At 42.4% G+C, this 20,413-nt stretch overlaps 1 protein-coding gene across 1 annotated transcript in view; it reads left to right on the top strand.

Annotated features, from left to right (window-relative positions):
- The window catches only part of UBE2L3 (ubiquitin conjugating enzyme E2 L3), a 55,426-nt gene that overhangs the window by 13,578 nt on the left and 21,435 nt on the right, over positions 1-20,413 (top strand). Inside the window, exon 2 of the mRNA XM_047827724.1 lies at positions 1,792-1,887. Within this exon, the coding sequence (XP_047683680.1) occupies positions 1,792-1,887 (96 nt within the window). The remainder of the gene's footprint in view (positions 1-1,791; positions 1,888-20,413) is intronic.

The following is a 20,413-nucleotide window of genomic DNA, read 5'->3' on the forward strand; positions in this document are numbered from 1 at the left end:
TGTTAGAGTGAGATTTATTTATTCCCCATCCTGAAGGTTTCATTGTCCCCAGGGGAGCATTTCTGATGAGTCTTGGGCATTAGAAAGAAGACCAGATGGCAGTTGGCAAGTGAGTGGTCTCTCAGGTTCCATGCTTTCCTCCCTGCAGGCTCGGGAAGAGGAGCCAGACCACACCTTCCCCATCGCAGTGGCCACAACCATTGCAACCAGCTTCCTGATGGAAGCTGAGCATTGCTTACAAGTGGAGCTTTCCTGTCACTGTGTGGCTTGTTAAAAATCCCTATTTCAGACTCCACCCCACAGTTTCTGGACCAGAATTTCCAGGGCTGGGGCCTAAGCCAGATGGTGGTAGTGGGCAGCTAGGGTTGACAAGCAGCAGCATCCTGTAGGAAGAAGCGTGGTCGGGTGTGTCGCCTGCCATGAAGCACCAGCACATCCCAACTGCCTGTTCTGTGTCTTCATTTGACACACTGTCCTTCTCTGCCTACTCCATACCACACATCCTCCAACTTAGAACCTGTAACACTGGCTCACTTCCTACTTTCTTTGGAATTGTTTGCTCATGGGGCCTTTTAAACTGTTGCCTATGTGATGGGAATGTAAGGTGCAGAGGATCTTTTGGGCTTATTCAGAGCCTCCGGTGCCATCGTGAGCCATAGCACCACACACAGAGGGGCTTCTAAGTTCCAAAAGGGTGCGTGGGCTGGACCAACAAGGAGGAAGCCAGGGCCAGTGAGGAAGCTGTTCTGCCTGCTCAGCAGGAGAGGCAGAACTCAGCTAGGTGGTGCTCTGAGGATGCCGAAAAGAGTGTACCCAAGAGATGTTGAGGAGACTTGTACCAAGGACAAGAGACCAGGTTGAGACATTGGAGGGATTGTGTCACTCCAGGTGTCTGAGAATGGAGGAACATTGGGAATGTGGGCAGGCTAGTGCACAGTGGGTGGCTTGGGTCAAAATGCCTCTTGATGTTGACTTGAGTTGTTGGAGAAGCAGCAGTGCACAGTTGAGAAACAAGTAACAAGACAATTGTAGACTAAAGACTTCTCAGGTAGGGCCCTGAAGTAGTCATGGTGATTGTGCTTTCTGGACCAAATGGCATTTGTGGCATGAACTGTTTAATAATAATCCCTCATTTGCAAAGAGTTCTGTTGCATAGTCATTGCCCCTTTGTTGTGTTTGATTCTGGGTCTGTGTTGAAGCCGAGGAAGTGAAGGCTCAGTGAAAGGCACATGTCCCCCTCTCCACCCCAGAGTGGATAGTTGTTCTCTTCCCTGTGTGTCCGTGCTGAGGCAGAGTTCTGAAATCACACCTACAGCACTGGGTAGAAAACCTAGTAGGTATGTGTTTGGCTCTAGTCCCCAGTTTTGTTTATCTTTATATCCTCAACACCTGACTCATAGCTTAATAAATCTTGGTTGGAAGAAGTCAGGTCTGTAACACCTTTCTTGCGCCCCTGCCACGTGGCTGCCCTGTCTAGGGGTCCGAGGGTGTTTAAAGAAAGGTCTGGTGACCAGCCCAAAGAGGAGGCAGTGTGTCTGCAGAAGACAGTTATTTGTCCCACCGAGTTCCATGGGGTCACCAAGGTGGGGGTTTGTCTTGGTCTGGGGCAAGGGTTGAGGGGACCGCTGTGGCTCTGGGCCTCTTAACCAGACTGGGCGCGGTCTAGTCCACACTTTAAAATTTTGTCATTGGTGGTGTTGACACTTGGTTTAATTTGAGGGAGTCAGGAGGGATCTTAATGTGTGGTGCTTTCCCCTGTTTGACACCCCTTTATGCTTTGTTAATCAACAGGAGCTTGAAGAAATCCGCAAATGTGGAATGAAAAACTTCCGTAACATCCAGGTTGATGAAGCTAATTTATTGACTTGGCAAGGGCTTATTGTTCCTGTGAGTATTGAACACTTCCACTTCTTATCGGATTATTCTTCAAGGTGATGTGTGTGCCGGGCTTACCTCTCTGCTCCCAAGTAGGCTCTTAGGTGAAGCAGCCAACAGAGGCACAGAGGCGGGCTGTCACTCTAGGGTATAATAAGGCAGGGACTCTAACTTCGGGTTCCTAAGTAGAATCCTGTCTTTGCAGTGATTTTAACATTCTGGGGGGCCCGAGCTTTCCACTTCTTTGGTTATCGGCCCAGGAAAGGAGCGTGTGTTTGTGTTCCTGTCTTCCCTGGCTTCTCTGTGTCTGGTCCCATTTGTCCAGACAGTGCTGCCTTCTCTGACCTCTCTTAGGAGATGGCGGACATTCCCATCTAGATCTTTTCTTTGCTTCCCCACCTGGTTTTGCATCTGGATGTCTAACCCTCTGGACCCTTGTGTTCCGGGCTTTATTCCTGGTCCCCTCCAATATGTGCCTGCCATTGGTCTCAAATCCCTTTGTCTAACAAGCCCACCTGGTCCCCTCACCCAGTGTCTTGTCTGGGGCCTCTGCTTCCACTGTCTGAACCCCACAGCTCATGCTCCCCCTGCCTCACGGACTTCTGCCTTCAGATAGGCTCAGGCTTGCTCCTGGCAAGGGCCTTCCTGTGGCCTTACTGTCCTCTCGATTTAGTGTCTGCTCTTTTTCCATCTTTTCATCTCCTCACCCCCCGAGTCTCCTCCTGTACTAACTCCAATTTGTAGTTCCAGTTTCTCCCACCCTCCTGGAACCACCTCACACTGAGCACATGGGCTCCCCTTTGTCCTCATGCCTCAGGTTCTACAGCCCTAGAGCCCACTTGCCTCCCCAGCCTTTGGAGCCCATGCGGTGTCCCAGCTCCTGGTTCTGTGACCTTGCGCCACTCACACCTGTCTTCCTGCTGCTTCCTCTGAGCTCTTAGGGACCTTGTTTAGTCTCTTGCCCATCTCATGCTGTTTCTTGGGGTCCCTGCATCTTCCAGCATTATAGCTTACTAGGTTATTACTGTACATGAAGGAGTCCTGTCCTTGCCTCTATTTCTGCCCTGTCTCCAGAGCCACACCATCTGTCTGTGACGTAGCCTACTTGGATACCGTGTGCCTTCTAGTCTCCCTGGCTCCCAACCGGGACTTCTGCATGAGTGCCCCCTTCCTTCCTGTTCTTCTACCTCTACTGCTTCCTCTTTTCATCCCCACTTTCCCTGTGAGCCTCAGGCCCTTCTCCTGTGCCTGTCCCTGCCCTACCCTATTGTATAGACTCTTTCCTTGTGGGCAGAGTGGCTACTTTGCCAAAGCAGAACATGGAACATGCTTACTGTAGATACTTTCTTCTTAATGCTGGTTACAGATCATGCCTTTTTAAAAGAGACACAACAGTAGATATTGGATTCCTGCTTTATTTTCATAACCATTTGGATAAGTAAGGAAAGATATGCTTTTGTAGCATTTCAGTACACACTCAAAAATTTTAAACCTGGGAGTATCCAGTCTGGCTTTGAGGATGAGTCCTTTAGATTTCTTCAGGCTTGGCGATGGTGGGGCTCAGGGCACAGTATATAGATGGTGGAGGAGCCTCTGGCTGGGAAGGTTCAGCCGGTGACCTCTGGCCTTGTCTGCTGTAGAGAACTGTTAGGTCCTAAGTGGAAGGATGGCCAGGACCATATGACCTGTCTCTGGTGTCATGTTTGGTGGAGCCTGTGGAACGAGCTGTGGTCTCATAAGTCCCAAGGTGGAGACTGGCTGGTGGAATGTAGCGTGCTTGAGTCCAGGCTCTGGGGAGTGTCTAGGCCAAAGCCTTGCCTTTCATTTAGGGGAAGCTAGTGCCAGAGACAGTAGGCCATAGCTACTCTCTCCCCATTCCATTGCCTCTTCCCACCCCTCTCTTGTGTCCTTCAATTACTGCCCAGGGCTCCTGGCTTGGTGTGGGGAGCATTTCAAGGAAGCAGTTACGGTGCTCTTGGCAATTAACCCCTCCATGGCCCCCAGTCATACCCCACACCTGGGGTTCAGGTGTTCCTGCACCACAGGGGCTGGGGAGTCTTCTACCTAGACTCACCTGGGGTCCACCCAACTGGGGTGAAAACAGAGCCAGGCTGATAAAGACATAGTAGTCCAGAAGCATGCTTTGACCACAGGATCTGGTCCTACTTAGTTAAATAGTCCCTAGCTATAGCTCAGAGCAAGGACAGACTTGGACCCCCCAGAGAGGGAAAGTGAACCGGGTGTGGTGCTACCTCGAGACACTTCATTGTTACCATGGCACTTCAGGCTTATTCCCCTTAAGTGTTTAATTTTATGTAGTTTTTTTTTTTTTTTTTTCATTTGAAATTCAGAGGTAATGTCTAAGGAAGAAAAAAAATCCCATAAACCTAACATAAAGAAATTCAGTAAGGTTTTGGGCACCTGCCCTTTAGAAACTGGAGGTATGGTGATGAGCCTTCTCGAATTTCTGACCCAATGAACATATTCACTCTTAACCATTAGCAACTCCTCCCAACCTTTTTTTTTTTTTTTTTTTTTTTTTAATGTTTATTTATTTCTGAGACAGAGAGAGACAGCACATGAGTGTGGGAGGAGCAGAGAGAGAGGGAGACACAGAATCAGAAACAGGCTCCAGGCTCTGAGCCATCAACCCAGAGCCCGATGCGGGGCTCGAACTCACGGACAGTGAGATCGTGACCTGGCTGAAGTCGGACGCTTAACCGACTGCGCCACCCAGGCGCCCCTCCTCCCAACCTTTTTACATGCACTTTAAAAAAAATTTTTTTTTTTTAATATTTATTTTTGAGACAGAGACAGAGCATGAGCGGGGAAGGGGCAGAGAGAGAGACACAGAATCCGAAGCAGGCTCCAGGCTTCAAGCTGTCAGCACAGAGCCCCATGTGGGGCTTGAACCCACGAACAGTGAGATCATGACCTGAGTCGAAGTCAGACACTTAACCGACTGAGCCATCCAGGTGCCCCGGCATGCAATTTTTAATGAACCATTTGGTAATTTCATAATTATTACATACTTTCATCATTTAGTCACTGCCTTGAAACTCTGTGAACATAATTTTTGATAACTGTACAAATCCCATAATATATTTATTCAATCATTCCTTTGATTTTGGCCATTTCGATTGTTGTTTTTCCAGTTTTAAAATAATTTATCCTTGAAAGGGGTGCCTGGCTGGCTCAGTCGGTGGAGCGTGTAACTCTTTTCTCAGGGTTGTGAGATTGAGCCCCACATTGGGTGTAGTTTTAAAAAGTTAATGGATTTTAGGGGCGCCTGGGTGGCGCAGTCGGTTAAGCGTCCGACTTCAGCCAGGTCACGATCTCGCGGTCCGTGAGTTCGAGCCCCGTGTCGGGCTCTGGGCTGATGGCTCAGAGCCTGGAGCCTGTTTCTGATTCTGTGTCTCCCTCTCTCTCTGCCCCTCCCCCATTCATGCTCTGTCTCTCTCTGTCCCAAAAATAAAATAAAAACGTTGAAAAAAAAAATTAAAAAAAAAAAAGTTAATGGATTTTAAAAAATGTTTTTTAAGTGAAATAATTTGCCCAAGAACATCTTTATGTGAAAGTCTTAATGTGCATCTTTGTTTATTTTATTTTTTATTTTCATTAATTAAAAAATTGTGTTTAGTGTTTATTTTTGAGAGAGAGAGAGAGAGAGAGAGAGAGAGAGAAGGAGCAGGGGAGGAGCAGAGAGAGAGGGAGACATAGAATCTGAAGCAGGCTCCAGGCTATGAGCTGTCAGCACAGAGCCGGACGAGGGGCTCTAAGTCATGAACCGTGAGATCATGACCTGAGCTGAAATCACACGCTTAACCAGCTAAGCCACCCAGGTGCCCCTGTTTATTTTAGATTTGATTTTAAAATACAGCCTGACCAGAAGGAAGATTATATTATATATATCTATAAGCCTGTGTATCGTCAAGTTGTCTCCTGGAAAGGTTGTGCCAATTTATATTCTCATGGCCACTGTCTGCAAAGTGCCTGCACATGTCCTTTGTATGTCATGAAGGTTGCTGCTGGGTTCTGAATGGCAGTACTTCAGCACCAGCCTGTGGGGTCCGATTGCCCCAGGTGAGAACCCCAGCCCTGCCCTAACTGGTTTGGGGATCTTTGGCAAGTTAGTTAATCAGTTTGTCCCAATATCCTTACATCTAAAAGGAGTACTTCATCTCACTGATTGTTGTAAAAGTTCAGTAAGTGCTTGTGTGTGAAGTGCTTAGTCTCTTCTATATTATTAAAGCCTTTGTGGGGTTGCCTGCAAAACTATTTGGCAGTTATGTAGTAAAGAGCCTGTGAAACAAGCATACAGAAAGAAATCATTGTTGCCAATTTGATAGGTGCAAAAGTACTCAATTGGATTTGTGTCTTGGTCCCATTCAGACTGTTACATAACCAGGAGCTGGTTAGTTTAGAACAACAGACAACAGAATTAAATATCTGAAAAAATTTATTTTTCTGTATCTAGTTTATAACAACAGAAATTTATTTCTCATAGTTCTGAAGGCTGGGAGTTGGAGATCAGAGTGCCTGCCAGTCTGGTGAGAGCCTTGTTCCTGGTCACAGACTTCCCTTGCATCCTCACATGGCAGAAGGAGCAAGCTAGCTTTCTGGAGCCTCTCATAAGGCACTAATCCCATTCATGAGGGCTCTTCCCTAATGATCTAATAATTTCCTAAAGGCCCCACCTTCTAAGACCATCACCTTAGGCACTAGGTTTTCAATATATGAATTTTGGGCCGGCGCTTGGGTGGCTCAGTCGGTTAAGCATCCATTTTGGCTCAGGTCATGATCTCACGGGTCGTGAGTTTGGCCCTGCATCCAGTTCTGTGGATTCTTAACCGCTTAACCGCTTAAACAAACATTAAACCGCTTAACCGCTTAAAAACAAACCGCTTAACCGCTTAAAAACAAACATTAAACCGCTTAACCGCTTAAAAACAAACATTAAAAAAATTTAAAAATATTATACATATGAATTTTGGGGCTATACAAACATTCAGACCATAGTAACATGCATTTTTTTTTATTTTATTTTATTTTTTAACATTTATTTATTTTTGAGACAGAGAGACAGAGCATGAACGGGGGAGGGTCAGAGAGAGGGAGACACAGAATCTGAAACAGGCTCCAGGCTCTGAGCTGTCAGCACAGAGCCCGACGCGGGGCTCGAACTCACAGACTGCGAGATCATGACCTGAGGCGAAGTCGGCTGCTCAACCGACTGAGCCACCCAGGCGCCCCAATGCATTTTTAATTTTGTTATTGTAGTTGAAGGTTTTTCTTATTTATATTTCTGTAATCTGTTATCTTTTGGAGTTTTAGTGTGCTTCTTTGAATTGTACGAAGTCTGTATATCAGTCCTTTGTTTCTGGGAAAAATACTGGGTTTTTTTGTTCCTTCAAGAATTCTTGAAAGTTTCTTTTAAATTAAAAAAAAATTTGCTTCATTTTTTAAAATTGTAAAATATACAACATAAAATTTATCTTTTTCTTTGAGAGTGGGGGGAGGGGCAGGGAGAGAGAATCTCTAGCAGACTCCTCACTGTCAGTGCCTTAATCTCGGCGCCTGATGTGGGGCTCTGTCCCACAAACCATGAGACCATGACTTGAGAGGAGATCAAGAGTTGGATGCTTAAGTGACTGAGTCACCCAGGCGCCCCTCCATTGTGGTTTTGATTTGCTTTTTCCTCGTGACTATGAATGTTGAACATCTTTTCATGTGCTTATTGGCCATTTGTATATGTTCTTTGGGTAACATATTTATTTCTGTTAATTCAAGCAAGGCCTTTGCCCTCTTTCTTTTTTTAAAGAGCAATTTTAGCTTCACAGCAAAATTAAGAGAAGAGTATAGAGATTTCCTACATATCTCCCTGGCCCCATGCATGCATAGCCTCCCCCATTATGGACATTCCCTACCAGAATGGTACATTTGTTAAAATTGATGAGCCTACAACTGACATCGTCATCATCACCTAAAGCTCATAGTTTACATTAGTGTTCACTGTAGGTGCTGTATGTTCTGTGAGTTTGGGAAAATGTATGATGGCATGTATCCATTGTTACAGTATCATACAGAGTATTTTCACTGTCCTGAAATCCTCTGTGTTCTACTTACACATTCTTCCCTGCCCTTCTCCCCTCGCTACCACCCTACCCCAGCAACCACTAATTTTTTTCTTGTCTTCATACTTTTGCCTTTTCCGAATGGCATTTGTTTAGAATCATACAGCGTGTAGTCTTTTTCAGACTGGCTTCTTTCAGTTATAGTAATATACAGTACATTTAAGTTTCCTCCTTGTCTTTTCATGGGTTGACAGCTCCTTTTTAGCATGGAGTAATATTTTGCTGTCTAGATGGACCACAGTTTGTCTGCTCACCTACTGAAGGGCATCTCGTCTGCTTCTAGGTTTTGGCAATTATGAATAAAGTAGCCATAAACATTTTTAGTTGGGTGTTGGTCTTCTCCTTGTTTTTGAGTTGTAGGAATTCTTTATACATTTTAGATATTAGACTGTTATCAGATACATGATTTACAAATATTTTCTCCCATTTTGTGGACTGTCATTTCACACTTTAAAAAAAATTTATATTTAGTTTTGAGAGAGAGAGACAGAGCACAAGTGGGAGAGGGGCAGAGAGAGAGGGAGACACAGAATCCAAAGCAGGCTCTAGGCTCCAAGCTGTCAGCACAGAGCCAGATGCCAGGCTTGAACTCATGAACCATGGGATCATGACCTGAGACGAAGTTGGATGCTTAACCCACTGAGCCACCCAAGCGCCCTTCCTTTCACACTCTTGAGAGTGTCTTTCTCTCTCTCTCTCTCTTTTTTAATTCAACTGCTAGTTGATACACAGCGTTAACATTAGTTTCCGGTTGGATAGTGTCCTTTGAACAAAAGTTTTTAATTTTAATGAAGTCCATTTTATCTCTTTTTTTCTTTTGTTGCCTGTGCTTTGGGGCTCATATTTAAGAAATCCAAGTCATGTAGGTCTTCTTGGTCCCCCCCCCAAAGTTTATCTATTTTTGAGAGAGAGAGTAAAAGAGCACCCACACTCGTGATGGGGGAGGGGCAGAGATAGAGGAAGAGAGAATTCCAAACAGGTCCTCAGCTATCAGCATGGAGCACAATGTGGGGCTTGAACCCACAAACCATGAGATCACGACCTGAGCCGAAACCAAGAGTTGGACGCTTAACTGATTGAGTCATCCAGGTGCCCCTTTTGTTTGTTTGTTTGTTTGTTTGTTTAAGTAGGCTCTATACCCAATGTGGGGCTTGAACTCACAACCCTGAGATCAAGAGCCTCATGCTCTACCAACTGAACCAGCCAGCCCCCACCCCCTTTTGATCTTGGTTGGCATCTTTGTCAAAAATCAGTTGAACATAACATGTGAGGGTTTATTCCTGAGCTCTCAGCTGTGTTCTGTTGGTCTGTATGTCTTTTTGCCAGACACTGTTTTGGTTACTGTAGCTTTGTCGTAAGTTTTGAAATAGGAAGTGTGAGTCCTCCATCCTCCAACTTTGGTCTTTTTTTCCTTCCTTCCTTCCTTCCTTCCTTCCTTCCTTCCTTCCTTCCTTTCTTCCCTCCCTCCCTCCCTCCCTCCCTCCCTCCCTCCCTCCCTCCCTCTACTCACAATGTGTAGCTCAAACTCACGACCTCAAGGTCAAGAGTCCCATGCTCTACCAACTGAGCCAGCCAGTCACCCCTTTGGTCTTCAAGATTTTTTTGGCTATTCAAGGTTCCTTGAGATCCCATATGAATTTTAGGATGGGTTTTTCCATTTCGCAGAAATAAATCTTGGGATTTTGGTAGAGTTCACATTGAATCTTTGGGTGGTATTGTCATCTGAATATTAAGTATTCGAATCCGTAAACCCAGGATGTCTTTTCGTATATTTAGGCCTTTAATTTCTTTCAGCAGTGTTTTGTAATTTTCAGTGTGTAAGTCTTATGCTTCTGTATTAGCACAGACTGCTGTAACAAAACACCATAGACTGGGTGGCTTAAACAACAGAAATTAATTTTTTCACATTTCTGGAGACTAGATGTCCTAGATCAAGGTCTGACAGGGTTAGTTTCTGGGGAGGACTCTTCCTAGCTTGCTAATGGCTACCTACTTACTGTGTGCTCACATGGCCTTTCCTGGATTCATGGACAGGGAGAGCAAAAGCTCTTTGGTGCTTTTCTTGTAAGGTAGGTCCTCCCCGCCCCAATCTGTGGCTTCAGTTACCCAAAGTCAACCATGATCCCAAAGCACATGATCTTCCTTCCGACATATCTCTAGGTCAACAGTAGCCTAATGCTACATTATAATGCCTGCATCACTTACCTCACTTCATCTCATCATGTAGGTATTTTATTGTCTCACATCATCACCAGAAGAAGAGTACTGTACAATAAGATATTTTGAGTGAGACCACATTCACATAACTCTTATTATAGTATATATGTAGTGTTATAATTGTTCTGCTTTTTTATTGTCAGTCTTACTGTGCTTAATTTATAAATTAAACTTTATCATAGGTATGTATGTGTGGGAAAAAACATAGTATATATAGGATTTGGTACTATCTGTGGTTTCAGATATCCATTGTGGGTCTTAGAAAGTATACCCTGTGAATAAAGGAGAGCTACTGTACATTAACTCTATTGGATCAGGACTCCACCTTATGATCTCATGTAACTTTAATTGCTCGCTGACCCCAAATATAGTCACACTGGGGGTTAGGGCTTCAGTATATGAATTTAGAGGGAACACATTCAGTCTGTAACTAAGTCTCCTTGGTTAAATTTGTTTCTAGGTATTTTATTCTTTACAATGTTATTTTGAATGGTTTTGTTAGTTTCTTTTTTGGATTATTCATTGTATATAGAAATACAACTGATATTTTTGTGTTGCTTTTGTATCTTCCAGTTTTGCTGAATTCATTTTTTAAAAATTTTTATTTATTTATTTTGAGAGAGTATGTGTGGATGTCAGTGAGCAGGGGAGGGGCAGAGAGAGGGAAGAAGGGAGAATTCCAAGCAGGCTCTGCATTAGCTTCCAGTGGAAGCAGGGGTTGCTCCCACAAACCACAAGATCATGACCTGAGCTGAAATCAAGAGTCAGATGCTTAACCAACCGAGCCACCTAAGCAACCCTCATTTATTAGTTCTAATAGCTTGTGTGTGTATTTGTGGAATCTTTAGGGTTTTCTATGTATAAAATCAGGTCCTCTCTGAATAAAGGTAGTTTTGCTTCTTGCCTAATTGTCCTGGCTAGAGACCCCAATACTTTGTTGAATAGAAGTGATAAAAGCAAGCATCCATGTCTTATTTCTGATTTTAGGGGAAAAACTTTCAGACTTTCACCATTGAGTATGATGTTGGCTGTAGCTTTTTTATATATAGCTTTTGTTGAGTTCAAGACCTAGTTTATAAAGTGTTTTTATTATGAAAGTGTGTTAAGTTTTGTCAAATGGTTTTTCTGCATCACTTGAGATGATTGTGATTTTTTTTTCCTTTATTCTATTAATGTGGTATATGACACTGATTGATTTTTGTATATTTAGGTATCCTTGCATTCCTAGGATAAATCCCAAATGGTCATGGTGAATAATCGTTTTAATATGCTACTGAATTCAGTTTGCTAGTGTTTTCTTGAGGAGTTTGGCTTAAAATTCGTAAGATTTTGTAAATTTCTTGTAGTGTCTTTGTCTGGCTTCACTGTTAGGCTGATGCTGGCCTTATAGAATGAGTAACGAAGTGTTCACTCCTCTTTGGGAGAGTTATAGAAGGATCTGTGCTAATTCTTTACACATTTGATACAATTCATCAGTAAAACCATCTGATTCAGCACTCTTGAGGGGAGGTGTTTGGTTACTGATTCAATCTCTTTAGTCATTATAGATCTAGTTAGATTCTTCTTGGTTCAGTTTTAGCAGATTGATTATTTTTAGGAGTTTGTCCATCTCATCTAAGTTATCTAATTTGTTGGTGTACCCAATTGTTTATATTACTCTCATATAATCTTTGTTATTTCTGTAAAATTGGGAGTAATGTCTCCACTTTAATTTCTGATTTTAGTAATAGGAGTCTCCTCTCTTTTTCCTGAGTCTAGGCAAAGGTTTGTCAGTTTTTCATTGATGTTTTCAAAGAACCAACTTTTGCTTTCATTGATTTTTCTCTGTTGTTTTTCTACTTTTTAGAACATTTTTTAAAATGTTTATTTATTTTTGAGAGAGACAAAGAGAGTGTGAATGGCAGAGGGGCAAAGAGAGCCAGGGACACAGAATCTGAAGCAGGCTCCAGGTTCTGAGGTGGCATCACAAAGCCTGACGCAGGGCTCTAACTCAAGAGCTGTGAGATCATGCCCTGAGTCAAAGTCAGACACTTAACCAACTGAGCCTCCCAAGCGCCCCTCTATTCTATTTATCTCTTCTGTAATTGTTGTTATTAACTTCTTTCTGCTGGCTTTGGGTTTAGTTTGCTCTTCCTTTCCTTTCCTCATTTCTTAAGGTGTCAAGTTAGATTATTGATTTGAGATCTTTCTCTATTCTTATAGCTGTAATTTCCTTCTGAGCACTATTTTCACTGCATCCCGTAAGTTTTTACTTGTTGTGCTTTAAATTTCATTCATCTCAAGGTATTTTCTAATTTCCCTTGTGACTTTTTTTCTTTAACTGGGTCAAGAAAATAAACATATATTTTTTTAATATGTTTAATTTCTGGGTGGCTCAGTCAGTTGAACGTCTGACTTCACCTCAGGTCATGATCTTGTGGTTCGGGAGTTTGAGCCCTATATCAGGCTTGCTTTTGTCAGTGCAGAGCCAGCTTTGGATCCTCTGTTCCCCTTTCTCTGCCCAACTCTTTCTCTGCCCTTCCCCCTCTTGTGTGTGCGCGCGCGCTCTCTCTCTCTCTCTCTCTCTCTCTCTCTCACACACACACACACACTCTCTCTCTCTCTCAAAAATAAAAATTAAAAAAAAATTTATGTTTAATTTCCAGGACACCTGGGTGGCTCAGTTGGTTGAGCATCTGACTTTGGCTCAGGTCATAATCTGCCGCCTCGTGGGTTTGAGCCTCACGTTGGGCTCTGCATTGATGGCTCTGAGCCTGCTTCAGAGCCTGCTTCAAATCCTCTGCTCCCCTCTCTGCCCCTCCCTCTGCTTGTGCTCTCTCTTCTTTCTCTCAAAAATAAACATTAAACATTTAAAAAAAATAAATAACATATACACATATAAAATAATTTATATATACATATAAATAATTTATATATATATATGTATATATATATATATATATATATATATATATATATATGTTTAATTTTAATTTTCTGGGTGTCTGGGTGGCTCAGTCAGTTAAGTGTCCAACTCTTGATTCAGCTTAGCTCATGATCTCACAGTTTGTGAGATCAAGCCCTGCATCCAGGCTCCTTGCTCACAGTGTTGGAGCCTGCTTGGGATTCTCTCTACTCCCTCCCTCTCTCTCTCTCTCTCTGCCCCTTCCCTGCTCATGAGCAGGTATGTGCTCTCACTCTCTCTCTTTCTCAAAATAAAGAAACATGTAAAGAAAAGAGTATGGGGGTGCCTGGGTGGCTCAGTTGGTTAAGTGTCCAATTTTGGCTCAGGTCATGATCTTGTGGTTCATGAGTTCAAGCCCTGCATTGAGGTCTGTGCTGACAGCTCAGAGCCTGAAGCCTGCTTCAGATTCTGTGTGTGTGTGTGTGTGTGTGTGTGTGTGTGTGTGTGTGTCTCTCTCTCTCTCTGCACCTCCCTGCTCATGCTCTGTCTCTGTCTATCTCTCTCTGAAAAATAAACAAACATTAAAAAAATAAAGAGTATGTTTAATTTCCACATATTTGTGAGTTTTCTGGTTTTCCTTTCATTTTTGACTTCTAGTTGCATTCCATGCTGGCCAGAAAAGATACTTTGTGTGATTTCAATCTTTCAAAATTTATTTAAAGACTTATTTTGTAGCCTAACATGTGGATTATTGTGGAAGATGTTTCATAAGCACTTGAAGAATGTGTATTCTGCTATTATTAGATGGAGTGTTCTGTATATGTTAGGTCTAATTGGTTGTTCAAGTATTCCATTTCCTTGTTGATCTTTTCTGTTGTTCTGTTATTGAAAATGGGATACTGAGGGGCGCCTGGGTTGCTCAGTCGGTTAAGTGTCCAACTTCAGCTCAGGTCACAATCTCACAGTTCGTGAGTTTGAGCCCCGTGTCGGGCTCTGGGCTGACAGCTCAGAGCCTGGAGCCTGCTTCACATTCTGTGTCTCCCTCTCTCTCTGCCCCTTCCCTGCTCATGCTGTGTCTCTGTCTCAAAAATAAATAAACATTAAAAAAAAAAAAAAAAAGAAAGAAAGAAAATGGGATACTGAAATCCCCAAATATTATTTAAAACTTGTATTTCTTCCTTCACTCTGTCAATTTTTGCTTCATGTATTTTGGTTTATGTTTGTTAGTTGTCTATAGGTTTATAATTTTTGTATCCTCTTGATGGATTGAGCCTTTATCAATATATAATATCCTTCGTTATAATCCTTTTTACTTAAAAATCTGTCTTGTCTGATAATAATATAGTCATCTTTTGGTTATTAATTGCGTGGAATATCTTTTGCATCTTTTACTTTTAACTTTATGTCTTTGTATAGCAAGTCTCTTGTAGTCAGCATATAGATGAATTGCATTTTCTTATCCATTCTGGCAATCTCTTGTCTTTTATTCATTATTATTACTATTATTATTATTATTATTATTATTATTATTATTAAGAGAGTGCACAAACAGGGAAGGGGCAGAGAGCGAGGAAAAAAAGAATCCCAAGCAGGCACTGCACTGTCCACACAGAGCCCAGTGTGCAAGCTCAAACCTGCGGTCCAATTACTCTACTGAAGTTTTCATTTCATTATTGTGCTATTCAGCTTTAAAATTTGTTTTCCTTGAACCCACGAGCTGCAAGATCATGACCTGAGCTGAAATCAAGAGTCATATGCTTAACTGACTGAGCCACCCAGGTGTCCCAGTCTCTTTTATTAAGTATTATATATATATATATATATGGCAAAATAAATGTGTATATATATATATATGGCAAAATAAATGTGTATATATATATATATGGCAAAATAAATGTGTATATATATATATGGCAAAATAAAATATATGTGTATATATATATATAGTTGATCTATAAATATTATATATATATACGCATATGGCAATATGTATATGTGTGTATATATATATATAGTTGATCTTTCATACTGTTTTGATTCCCTTCTTTCTTTATATATACTTACTATTTTCTTAGAGGTTACCTTGGGGATTGCAATTAACATCTTAATCTTTTAACAACTTAGTTTGAATAATAACAACTTAATTTCACTAGTATTCAAGCACTTTGCTCCTATACATCTCCATTACCTCCCATTCTTATATTGTTATTGTCAGGAAGAGCAGCTACAAACCTAGAGTGCAATAATCTGTAACATTAGCTTTTATATTTTTCTGTGTAGTTACATTTATTATTGTTCTTTATTTCTTCATATGGCTTTAAGTTACTGTCCTTTCATTTAGCTTGAAGGGTGGGTTCTTGTTTGTATTTCTTTTAGGGAAAGTGATAATTCAGGGTTTTTTTCTTAAGTTTATTGATTGATTGATTGATTCAAAGAGCACGAGAGAGAAAGAGAGGGAGAGAGACAATGCATGTGCGCGAGCAGGGGAAGAACAGAGAGGGAGAGAGAATCCCAAGCAAGGTCCGCACTGTCAGGGGCTCAGTCTCATAAACTCATGAGATCGTGACCTGAGCCGAAACCAAGAATCAGTTGCTTAATACACTGAGCCACCCAGGTGCCCCTCTCAATTTTTATTTGGGAATATTTTAATTTCTCGTTCATTTTTGGAGGATAGTTTTTGCTGACGGTCTTTTCAGCCCCTTGAATATGTTATTCCACTGCCTTCTGGCCTCTGTGGTTTCTGGTGAGAAACCATTTGTTTGTCTTACTGAAGATGCAGACATATCACTTGTCTTTTATGGCTTTCAAGATTATCTCTTTGGTGATTTGACTATGTGTCTTGGTATGGATCTCTCTGAGTTGATTCTGCTTGGAGTTCATTAAGCTTCTTGGATGTGTAGATTAATCTTTCATGGAACTTGGGAAGTTTTTGCTCATTATTTTTTCAAATATTCTTTCTGCCCCTTTTTTCTTTCCTAGCCTGCTGGGGCTCCCATAATGTATATGTTAGTCCTCTTGATGGTGTCCCATATATCCCTAAGCTTTGTTCACTTTTCCTTATTCCTTTTTCTTTCTGGTCCACAGACTGGATAATTTCAGTTTTTCTAACTTCAGGTGATTCTTTCTTAGTCTTCCTTCTGCTTACTCAAACCTACTGTCCAATTACTCTACTGAAGTTTTCATTTCACTTATTGTGCTATTTAGCTTTAAAATTTGTTTCCCTTTTACAATTTCTGTCTATTGGCGTTCTCATTTTGTTCAGACATCATTTTCCTGGTTTTATTTAGCTCTTTGTCCGCTATTTCCTTTGCTTCTTTGAGCATGTTTTAGACTGTTGATTTTAATTCTTTGTCTAGTAAGCCCAGTGTTTAGACTTCCTCAGGAGTGGTTTCTGTTGATTTATTTTATTCCTTTAAATGGGTTATAATTGGGGCTCCTGGCTGGCTCAGTTGGTAGAGCATGCGACTCTTGATCTTGGGGTTGTAAGTTCAAGTTCCATGTTGAATATAAAGATTACTTAAAAATCTTAGGGTTGCCTGGGTGGCTTACCTCGCATCTGACTTCATCTCAGGTCATGATCTCATGGTTTGTGAGTTTGAGCCTCGCATTGGGCTATCTGCTCTCGGCACAGAGCCTGCTTCAGGTCCTCTGACCCTCTCTCTCTCTGCTCCTCTCCCACTTGCACGTGCTGTCTCTTTCAAAATAAATAAATGTTAAGGTTTTTTAAAGTTTATTTATTTTGTGAGAGAGGGCATATGTGTGCGCGAAGGAGGGGGAGAGAGAATCCCAAACAGGCTCCGTGCTGTCAGCGCAGAGCCCACCGCGGTGCTCCATCCCACAAACTGAGAGATAATGACCTGAGCTGAAATGAGGATTTGGACACTTTACTGACTGAGCCACCCAGGAGTCCCTTTATTTATTTATGTTTAGAGTTTATTTATTTTGAGAGAGAGTGTGTGCAAGCATCCGCAAGCAAGGGAGGGGCAGAGAGATAGGGAGAGAAAATCCCAAGCAGGCTCCATATTCGGCACAGAGCCCAACGTGGGTCTTCATCTCCTGATCATGAGGTCACAACCTGAGCAGATAACAAGAGTCAGACACTTAACCAACTGAGCCACCCTGGTGTGCCCCTAAAGATTTTATTTTTAAGTTATCTCTACACCCAACATGGGGCTTGAATTTACAACCCCAAGATCATGTGCTCTACTGACAGAGCCAGCCAGGCGCCCGTCTTTTTCTTTGTATACTTTGTGGTTGTTGTTGTTGTTGTTATTGAAAACTGGACATTTGAATATTGTAATCTGGAATCAGATTCTCCCTCTTGCCCAAGGTTTGCTGGTTTGTTTGTTTGAAAAAAAGTTTTTTTAATGTTTATTTTTGAGAGAGAGACAGAGAATGAACAGGGGAGGAGCAGAGAGAGAGGGAGACACAGAATCTGAAGCAGGCTCCAGGCTCTGAGCTGTCAGTACAGAGCCTGATGCAGGGCTCAAATCATGAACTGTGAGATCATGACCTGAGCTGAAGTCGGATGCTTAACTGACTGAGCCACCCAGGCACCCCTGTTTGTTTAATCTCTACACCCACCATGGGGATTGGACTCCTGACACCAGGATCAAGAGATGCGTGTTCTACTGACTGAGCGAGGCGCCCTGGGGTTTGCTATTCTTGATTGTTAAAGGTTTCACTTGTGTTCTACCAGTGTTTGGGCTGAAATTTCCTTGATTGCCAGAAGCCTTAAAAAAAAGAGTCTTGGTCTGTGCAGATTGGCTCTGTCTAGGGTACTACTTCAACACAGAGCCAAGCCTTTACTTGTTGCTTGTGTTGAGGCTGTGGTTAGACAGTGGGTGAAAATTTCAGATCTTCTCAGGACTTTTCTGAGCATGTAGCCTGTTCGAGGCATGTGCATGGCTTTCTCAATTCCCCAGTATAGTTGAGCACTTTTGAATGTCCTAATTTCCCTAGATTTCTTCTTGGCTTTTCCTCCATTGCTTTAGGAAGTCTTAATCATTATCTTTTGCTCCAGGTGGCTTGTGTCTTACAATGTTTTTGAGCAGTGCCTATGATTTTTCACCCTGTGTGGATTCTGAGTTAGGCAAAACAGAGATGAGCACTGTGTGTCAGCGCCTCAGGTAGCCCCCGGACACGTTAGAACAGACAGACACAATAATTTGCAAGTAAGTTCTGCTCTGCTCCCTCTGGAGCCGGGGACCAGGGTCCCACACTGGAAACAGAGGCTGCCATCTGCAAGACTGTCTGTTGCCCAGCCTGGGAGGAGGTGGAGTAAGGGCAGGTAAAATTGCCACAAAAGCTTTCCCACCATTTTTCAGTTGCTTTTTTTTCTTGATTCTTGGTTTATTTAGCTGCTGTAAACCTTGGACTGTTTTCCCAAGTTTTTACAAAATTGGTTCTGACAGTTTCTTGCGTGCATTTTTTGTTTGGTTTTGTTTTGTTTTATGTTTCTGTGGAGGAATAGGAGTTTGGAGCTGCTTGCTTTGCCATTTTGTTGATGTTGCTCTCAAATCTTTTAATCAGGAATGAGTGGGTTTCATTAAAGGCCATATTACTTGTCAATTAAATTTTATGATATGGGTTTTCAAAGTGACCTGTTAATTAAATCTCTCTTCCCTTTCTGAATTAACCCCTCTTTCACTGTGGACTATTTTTTAAAATAATTCCATTGTATTAAGTTTACTAGTCTTTAGTGTTTTTGTATATGTGTTCATATGTGAGATTGGAATGTATTTTTTGTGTTCTAGTGGATTTGGGTAAGATGGTCATACTAGTTTTAGTATTATGAAGTAGAAATTTCATTCTTTTTCTGTGTTGTGAATAGCTAATTTTTGCTTTCATGTTAATTTCTGCTTTTATGTTATGATGTCTTCTCTTTCCTTGGTGTTTGCTCTTTGTCCTTTTCTAATTTTGTGATTTGAGTGCTTAGTTCTTTAAGGCAGGAATTTATTCCATCTTGAGTTCCTTTCTTGCCTGGGCTACTCCTGTGCCATGTCATTGTCACCCTGAACTTATGGTGGTACTGCTGCTAGTTTTACCTTTTATTTAGAAGGTAAGATGTTCACAGGTGGAGACATTCCAGCAGTGACAGTAGTCTTCCTTCTAAGGGTCTGTGCCTCAGTTCCTCATCTGTAAAACTCATAAGTCCCTGCCTCTCACAGTGGGCAGGGGACTAAATAGGTTGATGGTGCTCCTGCAGGGCAGGTGCAGAACAAGTGTTTACTTCAGCCAATGTTGTGGTCAGTGCTCCAGTCAGCTGCCCTGAATGTCTTTGCCTCTGGGCTTCAGAACTGCAGACTTGTGAGTCATCTTTGTATCCCTGAGGCCTTGTATATCAAAGGCTGCCCCAAGAATTGTTTTTAAAATGAAATGAAGGCTCTCTGGAGAAGCCTTGTACTTCCTTGCTGTGGCCCCCGCCAGCTGGTGGGAGAGGAAGTAGAGTCTCTCTGACATTGCGGTTTGTCCGGTCTCCGTGCTGGCTCCTGGGGCTCACTGCTATCTCCTTTCAGTGCCCACACATACCAGGTTCTGGTGAACCCCTCCAGAATATTTTTGAGGATGGGCATCAGTTGCACTGATTAATGTCGTCTTTTGAAAACTGGAAGTACCTTTGTCTCTGTGCAAGCTTTTCCATTTCAGGAGTTCTTTGCAGAGCCTAACAGGCTTATCGTCAAATCTCCCTGATGTGTGCTGGATACCAGCCTCTCTTTTTTTTTTTTTTTTTTTTTAGTGTTTATTTATTTTTGGGACAGAGAGAGACACAGCATGAGCAGGGAAGGGGCAGAGAGAGAGGGAGACACAGAATGTGAAGCAGGCTCCAGGCTCTGAGCTGTCAGCACAGAGCCCAACGCGGGGCTCGAACTCACGAACTGTGAGATCATGCCCTGAGCCGAAGTCGGACGCTTAACTGACTGAGCCACCCAGGCGCCCCATATACCAGCCTCTTTTAAACAGTTTTGCTTCCTTGTTGTGTGGGCTACAGGTCAGTGCCCTCCACCAGTTGACCCTAAGTTGGGCTGTGGCTAGGGTACTCAAAACTAATTGTTGCATCAAATTCCTGTTAACTTTGAGAGAGAGACATCGCATTTTCTCAGGAACATGACCTCTATTCCTGCTTAGGAGGCTGCCCCTTCTGCTTAGGGTACTCATCTTCCTCCTCCTGAGTCTTCTCTGAGACTCCCCATCCCCTGGTCTTGGTGAATCTTACCCTTCTGTGTTCTCTGCAGTCACCATTTGTACTGGTGAGGTCACTTTTGACTCCCAAGTGAAGCCCCCAACTCAATTTAGCTTTGCA

The sequence above is a fragment of the Prionailurus viverrinus genome, chromosome D3 (genome assembly GCF_022837055.1).
Source record: "Prionailurus viverrinus isolate Anna chromosome D3, UM_Priviv_1.0, whole genome shotgun sequence".
Taxonomy (NCBI): Eukaryota; Metazoa; Chordata; class Mammalia; order Carnivora; family Felidae; genus Prionailurus; species Prionailurus viverrinus.